The sequence below is a fragment of the Hirundo rustica genome, chromosome 27 (assembly GCF_015227805.2).
Source record: "Hirundo rustica isolate bHirRus1 chromosome 27, bHirRus1.pri.v3, whole genome shotgun sequence".
Taxonomy (NCBI): domain Eukaryota; kingdom Metazoa; phylum Chordata; class Aves; order Passeriformes; family Hirundinidae; genus Hirundo; species Hirundo rustica.
Genome location: NC_053476.1, coordinates 1396712 through 1416931, shown reverse-complemented (window position 1 = coordinate 1416931; position 20220 = coordinate 1396712). Strand labels below are relative to the sequence as shown.

Genomic DNA, 20220 nt, shown 5'->3' with positions numbered 1-20220 from the left:
CCCCCAGCAGATCCCTGATTCCCATCCTGGGAAGGAGATCTCTCCCACCCCACTGCCAGCTGCGGGTGTTATCCCTGCACCCCGCTCCCTTCTGTTCTGTCCCTTGTGGCCCTGGAATGAATCCGTGCCCTGGGGCTCAGCCCTGAGCACATACCCTGCACCATTAGGATTGGTTTGGGCTCCCAGAGGTCCCCACCACCCCAGATAATCCCAAATCCCCCGGCGCTGGCTGCGGAGAGGAGGATGCAGGCACAGCCATGGAAGCTCAGTGTGTTCATTAGCTTTATTCTCATCCCGAGCTGCGGCGGCGTTAGTGCATTAATTCGGTAGCAAGGGAGGCTGCTCGTGGTGCCCCAGCCCTGCACCATCCCCCTGCATTCCCATCCAGCTCTCCCACAACACCTCCTGCCCTGGGAATGGCCGTTTTGGGGCTGGTGTTGTGTTTCTGCAGTCAGAGCAAAGCTGCTCAGCGCCTGGCCAAGGGGACAGAGGGGACCGAGGGGACCGAGGGGACAGAGGGGACAGAGGGGACAGAGGGGACAGAGGGGATGGCACCCAAGGGCAGCTGTGTGCTCCTCCCGAAGGCTGACAGGGCACGGGGAGCGCTGCTGGGTCGCTGTTCCTCTGCCAGGTGGCATCAGGCAGGTCCTGCTCGTGGTCAGTGGTGCAGCAAAGGGGGGACGGGGCTGTGGGTGAGCACCGGGCTGGGCACTGGCCCTGGGGGCGTGTGCTGCTCTGGGGGAGGACAAGTGCGGGACAGGGCCCCAGGCAGCCCGGGGATGAGGGAGTTCTCCCAATCCCATCCTGAATGCCCGCGGAGGGGGTGACTCGGGCTCTGGGTGGGGCACGGACTGCGGCTGGGGCAGCCCCATTCCCGAGCCCCTGGCTCCCAGTGTGACCCCCAAGTGACGAGACTCCCCCGTCACTCCTTGGTTGCAGGTGGCTCCTTGTGCTGTGAGACCCTCATAGGTGCCCCCTCCTCCTCCTCCTCTGCAGCCCTCTCCTCTCCATTTTCCCCTGCCATAGGGCCCTGGGTCACCCCTCACCAGGAGCCCCTCGGGTCTGCTTTGCCCTGCCAGTGTTGGTGACACCTTGGTGGCAGTCACCCAGTGGGATCAGGACAGTCCCATGGCTCCATGCCAGGAGAAGACTTGAGGCCACTGTGGAGCCCCACAACCCATGCTGGACACCCCAGCAGCCATCAGGAACCCCTCCTGATGCCACCCCTTGATACCACCCCAAGAGCATCCTGCTTCTCCACCCTCCCCATCCTCCTGCCCCTGATTTTCCACCCTCACCTTCCTCCACTCCTGCTTCTCCGTCCTTCCCTTCCTCCTGCCCCTGCCTCCCAGCTGAGCTCACCCAGCTCTTGGTGTCAGGGAAATGTCCCTCTCCTGCAGGTACCTCGCACCCTGCATCCCCCCACCGAGGATGCTCAGGGTCTGGGTGCACTGGGAAGATCCAGGGAGGTCTCCCAGACCAGAGAGTGGATGCAGGGAGATGCTCTTGGCACCACCGTGTTGTCTTACAGTGCAGGGAGATGGAAACAAGACAGACTCTCCCTCGAGACCCAGGATGAGGCAGGCAGGGTCCGCTGGACCTTCCCGGGTGCTGCCCGGTGCTCTGCTGGCTGCCAGCCCCTAACCGGGTGCCACCGGAGCTGGGCACGGGGCACGGGAGGGAGATGCCCCCGCCGAAGCGCCACCGGACCCTCCCGTGCCCCGTGCCCGGCCCGGGCGGGACCTACGGAGCTGCGGCTGCTGCGGCTGCTCCACGCTACGGCACCTCCTTGTGCTCCTGCTTGGACTCCTTCAGCACCTGGAGGTGGAGGCAGAGGGATCGGGTCAGCCCGGGATCGGGTTCTGCCTGGGCTCTGAAGGCGCTTGGGGACAGGGACAGGGACAGGGACAGGGACAGGGACAGGGACAGGGACAGGGACAGGGACAGGGACAGGAACAGTTTTCTCTATGAGCTGCCAGCCTCAGCTCCACCATGACCCAGAGCCAGATCATGCCCTGCTCTCAGGGATCACTGGCTCCGTGCCTTGGCTGCTTGTGGGGTGTGGGGATGGTGGCCCCATGAGCAAGTCCCTTGTGGGCACCCTGTGGGGAGGCAGGGGTGGAGCGTAGGTGACACAAACGAGGATTTCCCACCTCTCCATCTCGGGTCTCCACAGTTTTGACCACGATGCTCCGCTTCACGTGGGCTTCTGACACAGATTTGGTGTCCAGGCTGGTCTCTGGGGGACAGGGGCAGGACAAGGCAGTGACACCCTGCCCAGGGCATGGCCCTTCCAGCCACACTCCAGAGGAGAAGCCCAAAGAAAATGGATTGGGCTGGAAACCCCTGAATGATGAGAGAGCAGCCCTGGGGACACAGCCAGCCTCAGGAACAGGGTGGGCCGTGGGGATGTGGCAGGCTGTGGGATCTGATGCATCCTGGGGACACAGTTGGGCTGTGGGGACAGCTGGGGACATTTCTGGCCTTGGAGATGCTGTCGGCCATGGGGACATGGGTGGCTTTGGCATGTGATTGAGCCTGGGGACAGGTTTGTCCTTGGGGACACAGTTATCACTGAGGAACACAGTCGGCCTTAGGGATGTGGTTGTCATTGAGGACATGATTATGTGATCAGTGTTGGGGACATCACTGGCCTTGGGGACATGTTCAGCCTTGGGGATATGGCCATGGCACCCTCCTCCCCCTACCCTGGGAGCACCCAGGAGTCCTGAGATTCAGAGAAAAACCTCTTGATCCCTCTGAACTGGGCAGGGATGGCCAAGGTGGCTTCTCCTGCCACAGAGCCCCCCTGTCGGTGCCACCATCCCGCTGCCCCTCCCCACACGTGGGGCAGAGCCTCACCTCGGATCTGCAGGTTGGAGAAGCTCCGCACAGGGATGTTGATCCTGCAGGGACACCGGGAGCATTGGCAGGAGCACGAGGTCCTGCTGCCCCCCAGCTCCACCTGCCTGGGGCTGTGGCAGCAGGGCTGGAGGACGGTCCCCAACCCAGCCGGACACCCCAGAGGGACCACGAGCACTTGGGCTTGGTTAGGGCATGGCTGGGGTGAGGGGCAGGGTGGAGCTGGCACCTGCTCTCCTCGCCCTCCAGCAGCTTGCGGTACGTGGCGATCTCGATGTCGAGGGCCAGCTTGACGTTGAGCAGGTCCTGGTAGTCCTGCAGGTGCTGGGCCATCTCCTCCTTGAGGCTGCGGATGTCCTCCTCCAGCCGCACCACTGTGTCCTGGTAGCCGGCCGTCTCCAGGGCATAGCGCTCCTCCAGCTCCCGCAGCTGCCTCTCCAGGGACTCGTTCTGGGGGTCCAGGGGGGCCGTGGCACCCTCCATGGCCAGCTTCTCCCGGGAACTGGGGGCTCTCCCCAGTGCCCATCCATCTCCCCCCCTCGGAACCAGCCATTCCCCTGGCACTGGGTCCTGCCAGGGAAGCTGCTGATGGTGGCAGCTCCCTGAGGCCTTGTCCCTGCTCTTGCACCCCACGGTTGTCACCTACCGAGCCCCGCAGAGCCTCCAGGTCGCAGGTGAGGGCCTGGAGCTGGCGCCGGTACTCGTTGGCCTCCTGCTTGGCCGCCCTCAAGGCCTCGGCGTGCCGGGCGGCCGCGTCCATCAGATCTGCAAACTGGGACAGGGGACGCGTGCCACGGGATGGGGGCACGGGGCAGGGATGTGTCCTGGTGGCACACAGCGTGAAAACACAACCCTGCTCTGCCCCACAGCGGGGACAAGGCCCCAGGGACACGTGGCAAGGAGAAACATCCCTGGCACAAGTGGGCACAGCAAAGAACCCAAACCCTGCACACCACCGAGAACCACCCAGCGCCGGGGGATCAACCCCAAGATGGAGACACCCCGGGAGGGGACAGCCAGGCCATCCACCTGTGGGGCCAGCAGCTCCCACCGCACCTTGGACTTGTACCACTCCTCGGTCTCCTGGATGTTGCTGGCGGCCACGGCCTCGTACTGGCTGCGGATGTCGTGCAGGGCGGCCGTCAGGTCCGGCTTGCTCGCGTCCACCTCGACATGCACCCGCTGCCGGGCCAGCTGCTCCTGCAGCTCCCGCAGCTCCTGTGGGGTCAGGGGGGTCAGGGCAGCCCCCTGAGCCCCGGGACCCCCAGTCCAGAGTGGGGTTACCTCCTCGTGGACCTTGCGGAGGAAGGCGATCTCGTCCTGCAGGGTCCCCACGCGCCGCTCCAGGTCCAGGCGAGCCAAGGCAGCGTTGTCCACGTCCTGTCACCGTGGGGGGACAGGAGGGACTGTCCCAGCTGCCCACCTGGATCCCCTCTATCCTGATGTGCCTGGTCATATCCATTCCCTCCAGCTCTCATCCAGCCCTGCTTCTCCCTGCCCATCATAGCATTTCCCAGTCCCTCACTGCCTGTTCCTGCCATTCCTACCCGTCCATGCTCCATATCTGTCCATCCCTGCCCTTCCCATTCACCCCTGCTCCCTTCCTGTTCCCTACCTGCCCATTGTAACACACACCAGTCCCTCAGTTCCTGCTCCTGCCCATCCCTGCTACCTCCCTGTCCCACTTCCCATCCCTGCTGCATCCCTGTCCATCCCCTCCTGTCCCTGCTGCATCCCTGTCCATCCCCTCCTGTCCCTGCTGCATCCCTGTCCATCCCCTCCTGTCCCTGCTGCATCCCTGTCCATCCCCTCCTGTCCCTGCTGCATCCCTGTCCATCCCCTCCTGTCCCTGCTGCATCCCTGTCCATCCCCTCCTGTCCCTGCTGCATCCCTGTCCATCCCTACCCCAGCCCTGCCCATTCCCAAGGGAGGCCAAGCTGGGATCTGGCCCCTGCCCTCACCTGCCTGTAGGCAGCCAGGTTGCTCTCGGCCTCCAGCCTCAGGGTCACCTCGTCCTGCAGCCTGTGCCGGGGCAGAGGCACAGTTACACGTCCAGCTCCGTGGCTGGTCACTCTCAGCCCAGGGACAGACCCCCCCAGGCCGACACAGCCCCACAGCAGCAGCCCCCCAAACCCAGATCAGCCCGTGTGCCCCCCCCTCACACCCCCACAGCACCCACACTGTTCCCAGGGGCCGCCCATCTCCCATCACAACCCAGGTGCACACCAGTCCCTGGTCCCCAGGGTCACTCTGACCCCTGGGCACACCCTGAACTCCATTCTCATCCCAGGGGTCACCTTGGTCCTTGTCACCACCGTGGTTCCCGTCGCCAGAAAGATCCTGATCACCGTCCTGGGTCCATCCTGGTCCCTGCTGCACTTTGGCTCCGGTGGCCACCCCGGCGCTGGAAGTCACCCTGACACCCATCCCAAGTGTGCCACCCTGCTCCCCAGGCATACCCCGAGCCGGACAGCGCCTTACTTCTGCTGGAGGCTGCCGAGGTCCTCGGCCAGGTTGTCCCTCTCCACCTCCAGCCGGGCCTTGGCGGTGGCCAAGTGCTCCAGGCGGCGCCGCAGCTCCCGCAGCTCCTCCTGGCAGATATCGGCCGTGCGGGAGGGCTCCCGGCCCCGCGCCTGGTCCAGCTCCACCACCAGCACCTTGTTCTGCTGCTCCAGCAGCCGCACCTTCTCGATGTAGCTGGCGAAGCGGTCGTTGAGCTCCATCATCTCCACCTTCTCGTTGGTGCGCGTCTCCCTGAACTCCGAGTTGAGCGCCGCGGCCAGCGAGAAGTCCACCTTGCCGGAGCCCATGCGGGGAGCAGGAGCGCTCAGCTGGGCGCTGCGGAGCGCCCGGGGCCGGCCCGGGGCGCTGGAGGGGGGCACCCGGTACCCGGGCACGGCGGGGCCGAAGCGGCGGCCGTAGGAGGGCGGGCGCCGGCTCTCCATGCCCGAGGGACGGGAGCGCTGTGCCCGGCCGAGGGTTTTTATGGAGCCCGGGGTCAGCGGGACGGCACCGAGCCAGGCTGCGGCGCCCGGCGGGGCGGCTGTGCCCTGGCACCCAGCCCGGGCACGGCGGCACGGCCCCTGCCCACCGCCGGCCCCCCCAGCGGGCACTGCGGGGTTTGGGGGGCGCCCAGGGTGGGGACAGAGCTGCGGGCACGGACACCCCCTGGGTGCGGGGCTGGGTGCGGGGCTGGGTGCGGTGCCCTGGGGCACGGGGGGCGTCGCTAATGAAGACCGGCTGCTCGTTAGATGTCTGGGGCCTCCCTAAGTCCTTCCCGTCCCCATGGGTCTGTGGAAGCACCGGCTGGTGGCCCTGGAGCCCCGGTCCCCGTCCCAAATCCGGGCAGATGTTTGCCCCACACAGCTCTCTGTGCCTGGCCGTGCCAGCGATCTGAGTCTGGGGGGCCTTCTGCCGTCGGTGGCACATGGCAGGGGGCGGTGGGGGCCAGGACTGGCTGCCAGGGGCTTTTCGCAGCGGCTGAAAGGGGCTTTGTGCGGAGCCAGAGCCGGGGCACAGCCGGGAGGGACCCTGGTGCCAGGGCACGGCGCTGCCGGGAACCGCGGGGGCTGATCCAGGGATTCGGGGCCGGGCACGGCGCCACCGCCAGCCCCGTCCCTGCCGGTCACAGCGTAATGGACACAAACTGGGGCCTGGATGGGGCTTGGGCACGGCCCGGGGAGGGGATGGGGCTGTTCTGGGGACGTGGGGACATGAGTGACGCGTGGTGGCACCAGCGCGGGGACCCCGAAAGGCAGCGGGGCTGAAGCTGGGGGACAGGGGGACTCTGCTGCAGGGACAGGGACCGCGATGGGAGCAGGGATGGGGACTGGCCCCGCCGCTGGCAGTAGATGGCAGCCGATGGCCGGGAAAGGCTCTTGCCTGCCGTGGGACGGGGACACCCCGCTGGACCACGGCCACCATCACGGGGGATCACCAGTGGTGTGGTGTGCCCCTGTGCGTGCAGTCTGGGGAGACCCAGAGCCACCAGGGACCATACTGGTGAGACTGGTGGGACTGGGACCACTCCCACATCCTTCTTTAATGCTCAGAAACTCCCCTTCCAGCCAACCCCTGTTTCCCCAGCTGTCCTGTGCTGGTGTCACCACGGGTTCTTCCCACTGAAATTCCACGTTTGGGACACCTACACATCCCCCAGTGACTCTTGTGTCCCCAGACAACAGCGGCATCCCTGGAGACAGGTGTGACAGCTCTGGTGACAGGGAACCTCCCTCCCTGGGGTGCACAGCGAGGTGGAGCGGGGACAGAGCGGGGGCCGGGAGCTTTGGGGTCCTGCGTGGGCACCCGCTGCTCCCCAGGGATTGATTCTCTCCCGGCTCCCACGCAGCGGGATCAAAGCTCGGGAAGCGGCCGCTGCCGGCAGCCTCCTCCTCCTCCTCCTCTTCCCCGACCCCCCCCATAATGAGACAAACGAACCGCGATTGGGCTGGGAGTTTTAATTGGAGGCTTCCAGGCTCAAGGAGACAAAGGTGAGATCCCTGCTGCCGGGCAGAGAAGGAGCCAGGAGGAGCCGGTGGCCCCGTGGGACAGCAGCACTCCCGGAGCTGTCCCGATCCCGGCCCTGCTCCTACCACACGTGGTCACCACCGAGCTGTGAGGAGCTGGAGCAGGGAACCAGATGTGTCAGTGCCAGATGTGTCAGTGCCAGATGTGTCAGTGCCAGGTGTGTCAGTGCCAGATGTGCCCTGGCACGGCAGGATCACAGGGTCCTTGTGCTGGGTGCTTGGGGGTCTCTGTCCCAATGTGGGGGTGTCACACGGGTGGCACTGATGGGGTTGGAGCAGGGGGGAAATACAGAACAAAACCTTTTCCCCATCACTTTACAGGGTCAGGAGGGCAGGCGGCTCCCCCAGGCCTCCCCTGCACTCTGGGACACTGAGCAGGGTGCCCAGACCTCCCCAGGCCCAGAAGAGGGTGCAGAGGCACCCACAGGACCCCGGGATGGTGGAGATGGGGGGGAGGCACAGTGGAGCCCAACCTCAGCTGGAAGCTGCTCCTGAACCCAGCTCCCACATGGGGAGTCCTTGGGAGCCCAAGGAGGAGCTGCGAGAGGAGCTTTGGGAGCCAAAAGGGGTGCAGAATAATTGGGGAAGCTGTGGTTTTAGTGGGTGTCAGGTGTCGTAGGGGAGGCTGAAGGGGGTTCAGGCTCATGGGGGGTTCTAAGGGGGCACTGGCCGGGGTTGGCACAGGGAGGGAGCGGGAAGCAGAGCCCAGGGGAGTCTCTGAGGCCTTTCCCAGCCTGGGGATCTGTCCCCACTGCACCCCCTAGCTGAACCAACCCCCCGCCTCAAGGAGTGCATGAGGACCCAGACCATTGGAGCATGAGCCGTGTCCTCCAGCAGCTCCGTGACCCCATCCCAAGCAGCTGCGGGAATGGGGAGACACAAGGGCAACCCCAAAACACACAGCCCGAATCTGCTCTGCGCCTGCACCAGTGCTGAGAGCGCCTGGGACTCCTGGGGACACGGGGCTGTGGAGGTCCCAGCGCCTCCTGCTCCCGGCTGGCACCAGACGTGGCCTCGAGCTGCCACGGCCCCGCAGAGCTGCCGGGTGCCTCGGCCCCGCTGCCCGGGGCTGCTCGGCCTCGGGGCGTCCGGCTGCTGCGCCCGGCTGCTGATGCGGCCCCTGCCCCTTCTCCCGCAGCCCACGTCAGCGGAGCAGCTCCTGGACATGTTGGCCAAGGGCAATAAAAACCGGGTACAGCGGCACACCAGGGCCAACGCCGCCTCCTCCCGCTCCCACGCCATCTTGCAGGTGAGGGCTGCTGCCTTTGGCACCGTTCCCATCGCTGCTGCAAACGGCGCTGGAAAACGGAGCTGGAAACCTGTGCCAGGGCCGACATCCCAGGGCTGTCCCCCTCAGCGCCGAGCTGGGAATTTCTCTCCCCACGGGCTCTGTCCATGAGCTCTCTGGTTTCTCGCTGCAAAGCTGCAGGTGGATTTCAGTCCCAGCCAGGCCCTTGCCCGAATTCTCAGGGCTGTCACGGCTGCCTGGGCAGACGGAGGCTCTGGCTGTCACTTCATCCTGAGCCCGGCGCCTCGCCCCTTGCTGCTTGCAGGGGAGCAGCCCAGGTGTCTGGATGCTTTTGCAGCCAGCTCCCAGCTGGGCTCGTTGGTGGGTCCTGGATTCCTGCCTGCACAAATCCCTGAGCTGTGCTGGAAATCTGTGCTGGAAATTCCTGCTGCCAGCTCTGCCTCCCAGCAAGCAAACCACGGACAGGTGAGCCTACGGGAGCAGCCCTCAGCTTCCAGCTCCTCTCTCCCTGCAAGGGTTGCTCCTGGGGGCTGAGGGGATTACAGGGCATTAGGGGAAGCATGTTGGGTTCTACTGGGAGATTTTTAGGGATTCAGAGGGGAAGGAACGTGCTGCCAGGTGAGTCTTGGTGGCTGTGCTCCCCTTGGCCTGCACCAGTGCTGGGCCTGGCACCCACAGCCCTGGCTGGTCCCTCCCTGGGGACACTGTCAGGCTCCGTCTGGGGGCCGAGTTCGGTGGCAAAGTCCCCAGGGAGAGTCAGGCCTGGAGCTGCCTCTGCGTGTGAGCCCATCCCAGCTCCTGCTGGGGCTTTGGGTGTGTTTGTTGCCCTTCTAGGACCCAGCCAGCTGTACCCTGCTCCATCCCTGAGTGTGGGAGATGCAGATTGTTTCCTGCAGCTCCATCCCTTCCTGCCTCCCTCCCTGACTTTGCTTCTCATGTCACCACCAGGTGTTTGGCTCACCATCATCGACATGGTTCTAGTGCCAGAGCATCACTGGGATCCACAGCACCCTCCTGGACAGCAGGATTTCTTTTGGGAATGCTGAAATCCTCAGGTCACATCCTCAAACCAAGGAGACGAGCCTGCAGGGCACATCCTGCTCCCTGCTGAAACCCTGTAGAGGAGCCACCACCTTTGGGGTGAGTGAATTCTGTCAGGCACCAATATTGACTCCCAGTTCTGTGCTGAGCTGGGTGAGTTAAAAACACCTCAAAGGCAGAGAATTTCTGAAGAAAATTACCAGATTAATATGAAAAAAAATGATATATTTTTCCTTCTAAAAGTGGAAACCGAACACTGAAAACAAATGTTGAAACCAAACTATACAATAAATATCCTCCCATGGGAAATTTCCTATGTGAGGGTGCTCCGAGGTGCCCGAGCGTCCTTTGGGGAAGCTGCTACACCTTGGCCGGTTTCCCGAACACCCGAGAGAGGTAGTGGGACGCGTGGATGAGGAAGAAGATGACGGTGATGACGGCGAAGCTGATGCCCACAGCCCTCATGACGAAGATGGACTCGGGGTCAGAGGGGCCGCGCTGGCGCCGGGGCTGGAAGGTGACGCTGAGCTGGAAGCCGGCCACCAGCTCGCCCTCCCGCCAGCAGAAGTAGGTGCCTTTGTCCCTCCTGCGCACTTGCCGGAGGTGCAGGTGGTTCCCGTGGTCGATGAAGAGCCTCATGTGCTTCCTGAGCCCCACGAGGTAGTAGGAGCGGTAGAGCCGGACGGAGCCCTTGTCCCAGGCCACGGCGTGCTCCGGCCGCGCTCCGGGGCACGTGATGACCAGGTCGGTTTTGGGGGGCTGTTTGTGGTACTGGATGGGGACACGGGGCAGCCAGGGCTTCTTGCCCAGCTTGTAAACGATGTTGGAGATGGACTGCACGCCCTCCTCGGGGACTTCCTTCTCCGGGCAAGCGGCCAGGCAGCTCCGGACGGCCACCTCGGGGCTCCGGAGGGGGATGAGCGGCCCGAAGCGCGGGGGCACGGCCCTGGAGCCGCAGGAGGTGACGTTGGGCAGGGCTGTGCGGTACCGGGGCTTCAGCTGGGCGCTCTGCACGTAACAGAGCCCGATCCGCCGCTGCTCGCCCCGCACCCCGCAGCGGTCACAGCGCGTCCAGTCCCAGAAGGTGGTGAAGAGGGTGAATTCCTTCTCTGTGTGGTCCTCTTGGACGTGCTGGTCATTATCCAGAAAAGCCACTGCGATCTGCCTGCTGGGCTGCACGTCCACGTCGTAGCCATAGAAGAAGAGCCCGCCCTTGGTGCCGCACAGGTAATGGCCCGAGTCCCTCTCCTGGGCTCGGAACACGATCAGACTGAACATGCGGATGCTGAAGCGCTTCAGGAGGTCGCTGCCCGCGCGGATGTGGCTCGAGTCCACGGTCACGGTGCCGTTGAAGTCCGTCAGCACCGTGGTCTCGTGGCTGTGCAGCTCCTTCTGGAAGTACCAGACAACAGAGGAGGTCTCCTCGGGCTTGCACTTGCAGGGCAGCTCAAAGGTCATGTCCGTCAAGTACGCGACGTTCTCGAATATCAGGAAGGCGGGACACGCCGTCTTCTTGAACACGTCCCCTTTCTTCTCGATGGCGAAGGCCTGGAGAACATCCACCAGGGACAGGAGTATGGTGGCTCCCAGCAGCCTCGTCCCCATCGCTCCGGGTGCTCCCTGGCCCAGCAGGACTCACACAGCCCAGCCAGGGAGCATCCTGCCCTGGAGCAGCCCAGCCTCTGTCACCCGCTCTGGAACCCGCCTGTGCCCAGCAGCTCTGCAGCGTTGTCACCCCTGTGCCTGGCAACAACGGGGCTGTGCTGGGACAAGTGGAATCCCCAGCACCTCATCGTGGTTTGAGTTGGGTGGGAACTTAGAGAGGATCTCTGGTGCAGATCAGCATCCTCATGGCTGCTGCCATGGAGGAGGAATTGGCTTTGGGGGCGGGGGGTTGTGCTTTAGTGACTGGAGCCTGTTAGAGAGGGCAAGAGAACCTTCGGCCGTGGGCTGGCCAATCTGATGAGAGAGGCTTTAGATGGAAAGGCCTGGGGGTGGGTTCCAAAGCAGCAGTGCTTGTGCCATTGCTTCCTCCTGGGAAGGAGACCGGGCCAGCCCGTGGAGCCTGATGTTCCTTGGCTCAAGATGAGAATCACAGGGCAAACCCCATCCGTGCCCTGTGGCTGAGCTGAAACCTCTCACGTCACACACGGTTTCTTGAACCCGTGTCTGAAGGGCCTGGACACAAACAGTCACAGCATGGGGAACAAACAAGAGCTAGAAATGTGAATGTGCAGTGGCAGAGCCACGATCCCACTGCGATGACACAGACACTGTGGGACAGCTCACCTGACTGGGATGCTGTCATGGGTGGCCACGGCCATGTGCCCCCCACACCCCTCACCTCTACTCTGGGACACTCCGCAGAGGGCCCAGGCGCCCCACAGAGACACCCACAGGTCCTGGATGATGGAGAAGGGAGATGGAGCCCAACCCCAGAGCAAGAGCCTTCTCCAGGCTCCCCACACAAGGGGGAGGCAGGAGAGAACAGCCACATGCTGGCCCTTGGATTTGGAACAGAACAATTTATTTAAAACACAGAAACTTATTTCCTAAAGGCGCTCAGGACCTGCAAACACACAAACAGGACTGAGCCAACGGGGGCACAAATGCGGGCACGCAGCTGGAGCCACGGCCAGGAGGGCACTGCGGGGCAGGAGGGGCTGCAGGAAGAACCGGGGAGAGAGGAACCGGGGGCGTTTGGAGTTTGAACGCTGGGGGAGGTGCCGGGGGCTGGATGCGGGAGGGCTGCCCCGAGCTCTGGCTGCTGCTGCTCCTTGCCCGGGGGGAGCAGCTCTGGAGCCGGCCCGCGGACGGGGCTGCGGGGCCGCGCTGCCGATGGTGCCGGGGTGCCCGGGCTTTGGGGGCCCGCCGGAGGGGAGGGCTGGGCGATGACACACCGGGGTCCCGGGGACACAGAGGGGCTCTGCGCTGCCCGGGGACTCTCTGCTGCCTTCCCACCACTGTCCTGGCGCTTCCTCCGTTTTGGGGAGCTGTAGGAATTTTCTGGTTGGAAATCGCTGCTGGACTCGAGCATCCTCTTAACCAGCCCGGGAGACATCAGCCTGGGAGTGGAGCACGGAGGGAGCTCCTGAGAGCATTTCTGGTCGGTGCTGGGCACGGGGGGGCCTGGCACGGTGACTGGCGCCTCGGCTGAAAAAGCAGAGAGGAAATAAAGTCACCTCCCTGTCTGCAGCTCGGGAGCACACCCAACCCCCGGACCACCTCCCGTGCCCCCAGCCCAGTGCACCCCTGCCCTCCCAGCCCCGCAGCAGCCCTTTGCCAGCGGCTGTTCCATCGAAGCGCGTCCAACCCCCAGGAAAAGAGCGGGCACAGGCGCCGGGCTGGTGGCACAGACAGCGCCCCGGGGCTGTGCCTGCGCTGCCCCCGGCAAAGGGGGTCTACAGAACCACAGCTCCGCTCCCAGCATCGCGCCGTGGCACGGAGGATGAGGAGGAAGAGCTCAGCCCTGCTCGGAGCCGGCTGCCGCCCGGGAGGCTCCATCCCGGCTGGCTCGGGCAAGGGAACCAGGGAGGAGCGACGGAGACGGGAGAAAGGCGGCTCAGAACTGCTTTGGGCTCCTGGGACAGGGAGATCCCTCCCGTGGGAGCTGCCTCGCACACACGAGCTGAGCTACCCCGGAGCCCAGGGCTGCTCCCGGCTCCTGCCCGAGGCGCTGCCGAGCTCGGATCGCTCTGCACAGCGAGGCCGGAGCCGGTGACACCTGGGGACACTCCCGCTCCTCTGCCCCGTGTCCACCGCGGCCAGGAGCTGTGTCCCATCATGGGCTCCTCCAACACCCACTGAGACACAGAGGAGGGGCCAATCCCCGCTGTCCCTATCCCAAATCCTCACCGGCACAGCTCAGCTGCGTTCCTGGGGCTGGGGCAATCTCGCTGGGCTCTGCGGCGCTACCGGGAGAGGCAGCTTCCTCCAGCCCTGTGGGTTCCTCCAGCCCTGTGGGCTGCTCCAGCTGTATGGGCTCCTCCAGCCCTGTGGGCTGCTCCAGCTGTATGGGCTCCTCCAGCCCTGTGGACTCCTCCAGCCCTGAGGTCTCCTCCAGCCCTGTGGACTCCTCCAGCCCTGAGGTCTCCTCCAGCCCTGTGGACTCCTCCAGCCCTGTGGACACCTCCAGCCCTGTGGACACCTCCAGCCCTGAGGTCTCCTCCAGCCCTGAGGTCTCCTCCAGCCCTGAGGTCTCCTCCAGCCCTGTGGACTCCTCCAGTGCCAGGACCTCCACTTCCTTTGTCTTTGCAGTCATTTCATCAGGGCAGAGGCTGTGAGCAGAGTTTTGGGGTAAGAGTCAGACTGGGAAGATTGGACATTTCCAAGCTGTAAATCCCTCCCTGGAGAGCCGGAGCTGCCCGGTGTGTGTGCACCTGTGGGTAACAAAGGACCCAGGGACACGCCAGCATCTCCAAGCCCTGGTCCCACATCCATCCAGACCATGGACAGCCGCTCTGCCCAGGCCGAGAAGAGGCAGCGGGACGTGGGGAGGACACGAGGACACTCACTTCTGTTCCTGGCGCCCAGACAGATCCTGCAGAAGAAGACTTGGTGTCCTGGCCTGGAACTGCTGGTCGGGCAGGGAGGCTGCTCTGGAGCTGCAGGGAAACATCCCAGCGCGCTGCAGCTGCGGGGAGCGGGATGAGGCAGTGGTTAAACACAACGGGGCAGCACGGAGCCATCTCTGGGGCTGGAGCAGGGCAGCTCCTCAGCCTCCTCCAGGCTCCCGAGCCCCCGGGTGGCTGCAGAGGACACGATCAGAGACCTGCTGCCACGGGCAAAAGCCCTGCGGGGCCTGGGCTCAGCAGCTTTAACAGCAGAGCGGGCGCACGCTGCTGGAGCTCCACGGGCAGCTCCCGCCCGCAGCGGCACCCCGGGCTGGGGGATTCCCACGGGAGGCACCCACCAACGCACCCCACCACGCAGGCTCCTGCCCGAGCCCCCGCAGGACCCGCCCGGCGCTCACCGGCAGCAGGATGCTCCTGGCCCGGCTGGCGAAGCGCAGCGTGCTGTAGGTGTCGCGGCCGGCGGGCGCCGCGGGGTTCACGGCCGCGATCATGGTGCTGCGGCAGCTGCCGCCCAGCGAGTCCTTCAGCAGGCGAGTCAGCTTGCTGTTGCGGAACGGCACGTGGCTCTGCTCGCCCTGTCCCGACACACCGAGGCTCCGATCAGCTCCGGGCCCCGGGGAAACCCTCCCGGACCCGCCCCGGAGAGCCGGCGTCCGGCGGGGAGCGGCCTCACCTTGGCTCCGGCCAGCGCGCAGACCACGCTCCTGAGGGCCAGCAGCGAGCGGTTGATGCTGGTGCCCTCCAGCAGCCCCTCTCCCCGGCCCAGGGTGTCCCAGGCTCGCTCCGAGCCCGCCAGGTCGATGAAGTTCAGCTTGGCCACGCGCAGGTCCCCAGCGAGGTCCCACTGCTTCACCTGGATCTGCGAGCACACGGGGGGCTGAGACTGCGGCTCCACACAGCCGCTCGGGGGGACAGGGCTCTGTGCTTTCAGGGGGAGAGCCAGCGAATCCCGTGGGGAGATGAGGCAGGAGGAGGAGAGGAAACCTGCACGTCGAGAGGACGAGCGAAACACCTGGTGATGACACAGGGAGCAGAGCCAGGGAAGGGAACTGGCAGGAATGGACAGCTATGGGAACAATCAGCATCTCCCACACTCGATGAGAGAGAGGGGTATGGCTGGTCGGGTCCCCAGAGGGACCGCAAAAGCATCCAGACACCTGGGCTGCTCCCCTGCAAGCAGCAAGGGGCGAGGCGCCGGGCTCAGGATGAAGTGACAGCCAGAGCCTCCGTCTGCCCAGGCAGCCGTGACAGCCCTGAGAATTCGGGCAAGGGCCTGGCTGGGACTGAAATCCACCTGCAGCTTTGCAGCGAGAAACCAGGGAGCTCATGGACAGAGCCCGTGGGGAGCGAAATTCCCAGCTCGGCGCTGAGGGGGACAGCCCTGGGATGTCGGCCCTGGCACAGGTTTCCAGCTCCGTTTTCCAGCGCCGTTTGCAGCAGCGATGGGAACGGTGCCAAAGGCAGCAGCCCTCACCTGCAAGATGGCGTGGGAGCGGGAGGAGACGGCGTTGGCCCTGGTGTGCCGCTGTACCCGGTTTTTATTGCCCTTGGCCAACATGTCCAGGAGCTGCTCCGCTGACGTGGGCTGCGGGAGAAGGGGCAGGGGCCGGATCAGCAGCCGGGCGCAGCAGCCGGACGCGCCGAGGCCGAGCAGCCCCGGGCAGCGGGGCCGAGGCACCCGGCAGCTCTGCGGGGCCGTGGCAGCTCGAGGCCACGTCTGGTGCCAGCCGGGAGCAGGAGGCGCTGGGACCTCCACAGCCCCGTGTCCCCAGGAGTCCCAGTGCAGACGAGTCTGTCCCAGCCCTTGTGCCCTCCTTGTGCCCAGACCTGGTGGAAGGAGAGGCCCTGTGCCACGGCTCCTTTCCCAGGCTGCTCCCAGACGTTCAGCGGGCCCTGGGGCTCCAGCAGGTCATAGACACGCTCTTTGTACACCTGGAGTAGGAAATCGAGGTCAGGCTGAGGTTTGATTCTCTGGGAGAGCTGGGAGAAGAGCTGGGTACCCCTGCAGGATCTGGCACAGCCGGGAGAACCCCCTGACCCCACCTCTGGAACCTCATTCCACCGGGAGCAGCTGATGTGGTGCAGAAGGCAGGGACAGCTCCCAGAGCTTTGCTGGGCAGTTCCTCCCACCCTGCCCCTCTCCAGCCCTTCCAGCCAGGAAGCCCCCACCGCTCTTTGGAGCACGGCAAGGGAGAGAAAAGCCGCCCACTGCAGCTGGCAGAAACCAGCAGCACCAGTTCACTGCCCCAGGTGTGATCCTGCTCTCAGTCAGGCTGCCCTGAGAACCCCAGGCACAGCAGGGGACACTGCAGGTACCCTGAACGTGGCATCACAAACCCCAAATCTCTCCCCTGGGGATCCTGAGGCAGGAGAAGACATATTGGGCCACAGCAAACCTGCTGGTAGGAAACGAGGACCTCACATCTCTTGTCCTTCGTGTCCTCGAGCCTCTTGTACAGCTCCACTGTGGCCAGGTGCACGATGCCAGGACTGTTCTTGGAGCCCAGCATGGTGTGGGTTTTCCCGACTCCCGAAGCACCGTAGGCAAACACTGGAAGGAGAAGGGGTGGGTGGTGAAGTGATCTGTCATTGCTCACCTGGTGCAGCAGAAGGTCGGGTCGTGGCTGGAGAGGAGAACAGGGCAGGGCAGGGCAGAGCAGCTTCCCACACAGACAAGACACAAGGTAAAACTCATAACTTTCCCCACTGCTCCTCAGGGCAATTTTTCTCCCTGGTTTCAGGCTCTAATGCAGCAGGGACAGAACGAGTCTCCAGATGAGCACAGCTCCCGTGCCCAGGTCCCCTCTGACCCTCTCCCCACGAGGCATTTCTGCTTCCTCTCTTTTACCCCCATCTCCCAGCACCTCCTTTGAAGCCCCCACGTCAGGGTGGGCGCACTGATCTGGAGTCTCAGCCCTCCTCCCGAGGGCAGCACTCAGTGCTGGGGCCTGGGGACAGGAGCAGCGCTTCCGTGGCTCTCGGGGGCCGCCGAGAGCTGGAACAGCATTCCCTGCTCCGAGCGCCTGGTGCAGGGAGAGCCTGGAGAGTGCTGGGCTCCTCCCGTGACATCCAACAGCTGCCAACAGCTGGGAACAGCTCGGGGGCTGCAGCAGCAGCAGCTCGGGGCTGTGGGAGCTGCCCAGGACCTGTCAGACCCGGCTCTAAGGAGCCATTCAGCCCGGGAAGGGATGGCAAAGCCAAGGGGCTCTTCCTCCATGCATCCACCACATTTCTTCCCATCCTTCTCACCCGGGACAGACAAGAGCAAGTGATCCTCGCTCCTCAAAACGCCTGGACAGCTCCTGCCCAGCCCCAGCTCCACCCCAACGCCCACGTCCATCCTCTCCACCCCATCTCCCAGAGCGCCGTGCACCGCTGGAAACAAGCAGCTTCAGGCTGCGTGTTTTGGGGTTTGCTGTTGTGTCACCCCACTCCTAAAGATGCGTGGGGGTTTCCAAATTAAATTCAGGGCTCTGCTGAGCCCACCCAGCCTGGGAGCGGGTGTGGCAGGAGCTCCTGCCGGGATGGGAGGTGTGTGCCGGGACCTACCGGAGCAGTTGTAGCCAGCGAGGAGGGTGTCCAGCAGAGGCAGCGTGGTGTGCTGGAACACCTCCTCCTGCGTGGCCCCCTCGTCGAAAACGTGATCGAACACAAATTTGAGGTTCTTGTGGCGGCGCCCGGAGCTGCGGGCGGGCGACGCGGTGCCGCGGGGCTCCTCGGGGCTGAGCAGCACCACGTTCTGGTTGAGGACGTGCAGCACGGGGGGTGCAGCCCTCCTCCGGGGGCTGGGGGGCCGCACACGCAGCACCACGGCCATGGAGCCCTCCTGGGGCGGGGGGCTCTGCGCCCCAGCGGACACCTGGGGCTCGGACATGGGGCTGCTGGGGGACGCGGCTCCCGATCCAATGATCTGGGTCCTCATGCGGTCTGGGGGGAAAGGGGTTCGTGTGGAGGGTGCAGTGGGGGGAGAGATCCCCAAGCTGGGTGAGGTCTCAGAGCGTTCCCCCCCTCCCCTGTGCCAATCCCACCCAGTGCCCCTTTGGGGCCCCCCATGAGCCTGAATCCCCTTCAGCCTCTCCCAAAACCCTGGACCCTCTTCGGGTCTCCTTGGATCCCAAATGGCCCCACAAACCCCTTCATACTCCTACTGCTCCCCTGGACCCTCCCAGCCTCCCCAAAGACCCTAAATCCCTTTGAGACACAGCTTCCTCCCACAGCCTCCCAGAGGTCCCAACACCCCCCTTCGAGCCCAATCAGCCCCCCGCCTTTTGGCCCCCATAGCCCCTCTCACGACCCCATCACTCCTTTGATCCACCCCTCGCCCCCTCGCACAGCCCGGCCTCCCTCCCCTCCGGACCCCCGTGTCCCCCTCCCGCCCCTCCCGGGAGGCAGAACTGACCCAGCGACCGCGTCCCCTGCGGGGACAGCGGCACCCACGCGTGGGGTGGGCAGTGCCTGCACCGTGCGAGGGCCGAGGCACAACCCGGGTCACGGAGAATGCGCTTCGCAATCGCCTCCGCCTGCAGCAGCGCCCAGAGCGCGGCCGAGCGATGCCAGCGCGGCCGGGAACTGCCGGGAACTGCCGGGAGCGGCGGCCGCGGGACAAGCGCCCGTTGTCACTCGCGCTCAGGGATCCGCCGGTGCCCGGCAACCCTGAAACGTTGTCGCTCGTGGCGGCCGTGGAACCCCCGAGGATTGTGAGTGGCGCTGGCACCAGCGGAGCCCCCTGGGATTCATCACCGCGGAACCACTGACGGGTTTGGCTCGCACGGAGCCCTGAATGTGCTGTCGTTGCAGCTCCCCAGAGCGGAGGGGCAGCATCCGCTCCCTCACCCCCGTCTGGCCGCTCCTCTATTGCTGCAGCCCGGGATGCGCTTGGTGCTGCCGGTGCTCGCTGTTAGCTCAGGGGCAGCTTTTCCTCCGCCCCAAGTCCTTCTCTGCAGGGCAGCTCTCAGCTCTTCTCCCGCTCTGTGCTGGTGCCTGGGACTGTCCCTGTGCACTGCAGCCCCGTGCCCTCGGCTTTACTGAGTGTTCTCTTGGTCCCACTTGTCGAGTTTGTCCAGGTGCCCCTGGGTGTCACCTGCACCGCAGCTTCGTGTCACTTTTGTGAACATGCTGAGGGTGGCTCGAGCCGCTGTCCGTGCCGGTGAGGAAGGGACGGCAGAGCCCTGGTGCCACGGAGAGCCCTCAGGGACACCCCTGCTCCCTGAGCTCCCCCAGGACACAGGGCTGCTGCCCACAGCGCTCTGGCTGCACCCAGCCTGCCAGTTCTTCACCACCCAGCAGCCCACCCGTGTCTCTGCAGCTCAGGGATGAGGATGTCCTGTGGGACCGTGTCTGTTGTGCTGAATTTTTAAAGGGCACGAAGGAAGCTCCAGCCTGCGGGTGCAGCTGTGGATTTGGGTGTCTGGGGATGTTGCTTTGTCACAGTTTGGGGTGTGTAATGAGGGTCCCTCGTGCTGAGGACCACATGGGGGGCAGCTGCCCTGGGAGCTGCAGGGTGAACTCTGTCTGGGAAAATGGCCAGAGCCCCTGGCAGGTGTGCTGGACCTGGCACTGACCCCAGAGGCCTGGGGCCCTGCAGCACTGGGCAGGTAACGGGACACTCGGACACAGCAGGAGATGATGGCTCAGCAGGAGCACCCCACCGTCAGGTGCACAGACTGGGAGGGGATGGAAGCCTGGGAAGTTTTTTGTTGGGGTCCCTCCCCATCTCAAGCTGTTATTGACCTGCTGTAGCACAATAAAATTCCTTAAAGGAACCAGAGCCTGGGGCTGCACTCTGGGATCCCTGGGGCTGAGCTGCAGAGGAAACCAGGAGTAACTGTGGGATGGGCAGTGGGGGAGCCAACAGGGCTCCTCGGGGCACTGCGGACGGCCTTGACCGCACCAGTTCCAGTCTGGGGTGGGAGTGCAGCTGCCAGGGCAGGGCAGGGCAGACCCAGACCCAGACCCAGACCCAGACCCA

The 20220-nt window shown here is 64.8% G+C and overlaps 3 protein-coding genes across 4 annotated transcripts; all 3 read right to left on the bottom strand.

Annotated features, from left to right (window-relative positions):
• Window positions 1-264: 264 nt before the first annotated feature.
• Window positions 265-5807, bottom strand: GFAP (glial fibrillary acidic protein). 2 transcript variants are annotated; one of them, XM_040087448.1, is made up of 10 exons: window positions 5344-5807; window positions 4824-4884; window positions 4147-4242; window positions 3919-4080; window positions 3509-3634; window positions 3092-3312; window positions 2863-2906; window positions 2154-2239; window positions 1738-1818; window positions 265-1671 (listed from the first exon to the last, which is right to left on the bottom strand). In XM_040087448.1, exons 1-9 carry the CDS (start codon window positions 5805-5807, stop codon window positions 1777-1779), a joined length of 1302 nt encoding a protein of 433 aa, XP_039943382.1. In that variant the 3' UTR covers window positions 265-1671; window positions 1738-1776. The 2 variants fall into 2 exon arrangements, with proteins under 2 accessions (XP_039943382.1, XP_039943381.1); XM_040087447.1 differs by having other exon boundaries at window positions 265-1818.
• A 4231-nt stretch (window positions 5808-10038) lies between these two features.
• Window positions 10039-11283, bottom strand: FAM187A (family with sequence similarity 187 member A). Its single transcript, XM_040087051.1, has one exon. It carries the CDS (start codon window positions 11281-11283, stop codon window positions 10039-10041), a length of 1245 nt encoding a protein of 414 aa, XP_039942985.1.
• A 947-nt stretch (window positions 11284-12230) lies between these two features.
• On the bottom strand, window positions 12231-18174 carry KIF18B (kinesin family member 18B). The gene is made up of 10 exons (XM_058423643.1): window positions 17802-18174; window positions 16649-16803; window positions 16080-16184; window positions 15727-15837; window positions 14926-15111; window positions 14651-14827; window positions 14193-14311; window positions 13534-13955; window positions 12640-12831; window positions 12231-12247 (listed from the first exon to the last, which is right to left on the bottom strand). Exons 1-10 carry the CDS (start codon window positions 18172-18174, stop codon window positions 12231-12233), a joined length of 1857 nt encoding a protein of 618 aa, XP_058279626.1.
• Window positions 18175-20220: the final 2046 nt, after the last annotated feature.

Bases quoted from the DNA above. Each gene is read 5' to 3' on its own strand.
- GFAP (XM_040087447.1), bottom strand. From the start codon at position 5,807: ATGGAGAGCCGGCGCCCGCCCTCCTACGGCCGCCGCTTCGGCCCCGCC. The intron at 3,313-3,508 runs GTAGGTGACAAC...CTGGACCCCCAG, and splicing joins TGGAGGCTCTGCGGGGCTCG to AACGAGTCCCTGGAGAGGCA. The intron at 1,819-2,153 runs GTGGGAAATCCT...CTCCACCTCCAG, and splicing joins TGGAGACCCGAGATGGAGAG to GTGCTGAAGGAGTCCAAGCA.
- FAM187A (XM_040087051.1), bottom strand. From the start codon at position 11,283: ATGGGGACGAGGCTGCTGGGAGCCACCATACTCCTGTCCCTGGTGGAT.
- KIF18B (XM_058423643.1), bottom strand. From the start codon at position 18,174: ATGAGGACCCAGATCATTGGATCGGGAGCCGCGTCCCCCAGCAGCCCC. The intron at 16,804-17,801 runs GTAGGTCCCGGC...TTCTCCTTCCAG, and splicing joins CGCTGGCTACAACTGCTCCG to TGTTTGCCTACGGTGCTTCG. The intron at 13,956-14,192 runs GTGAGTGTCCTC...CTCTGCTCACAG, and splicing joins TCTGGGCGCCAGGAACAGAA to CCTCTGCCCTGATGAAATGA.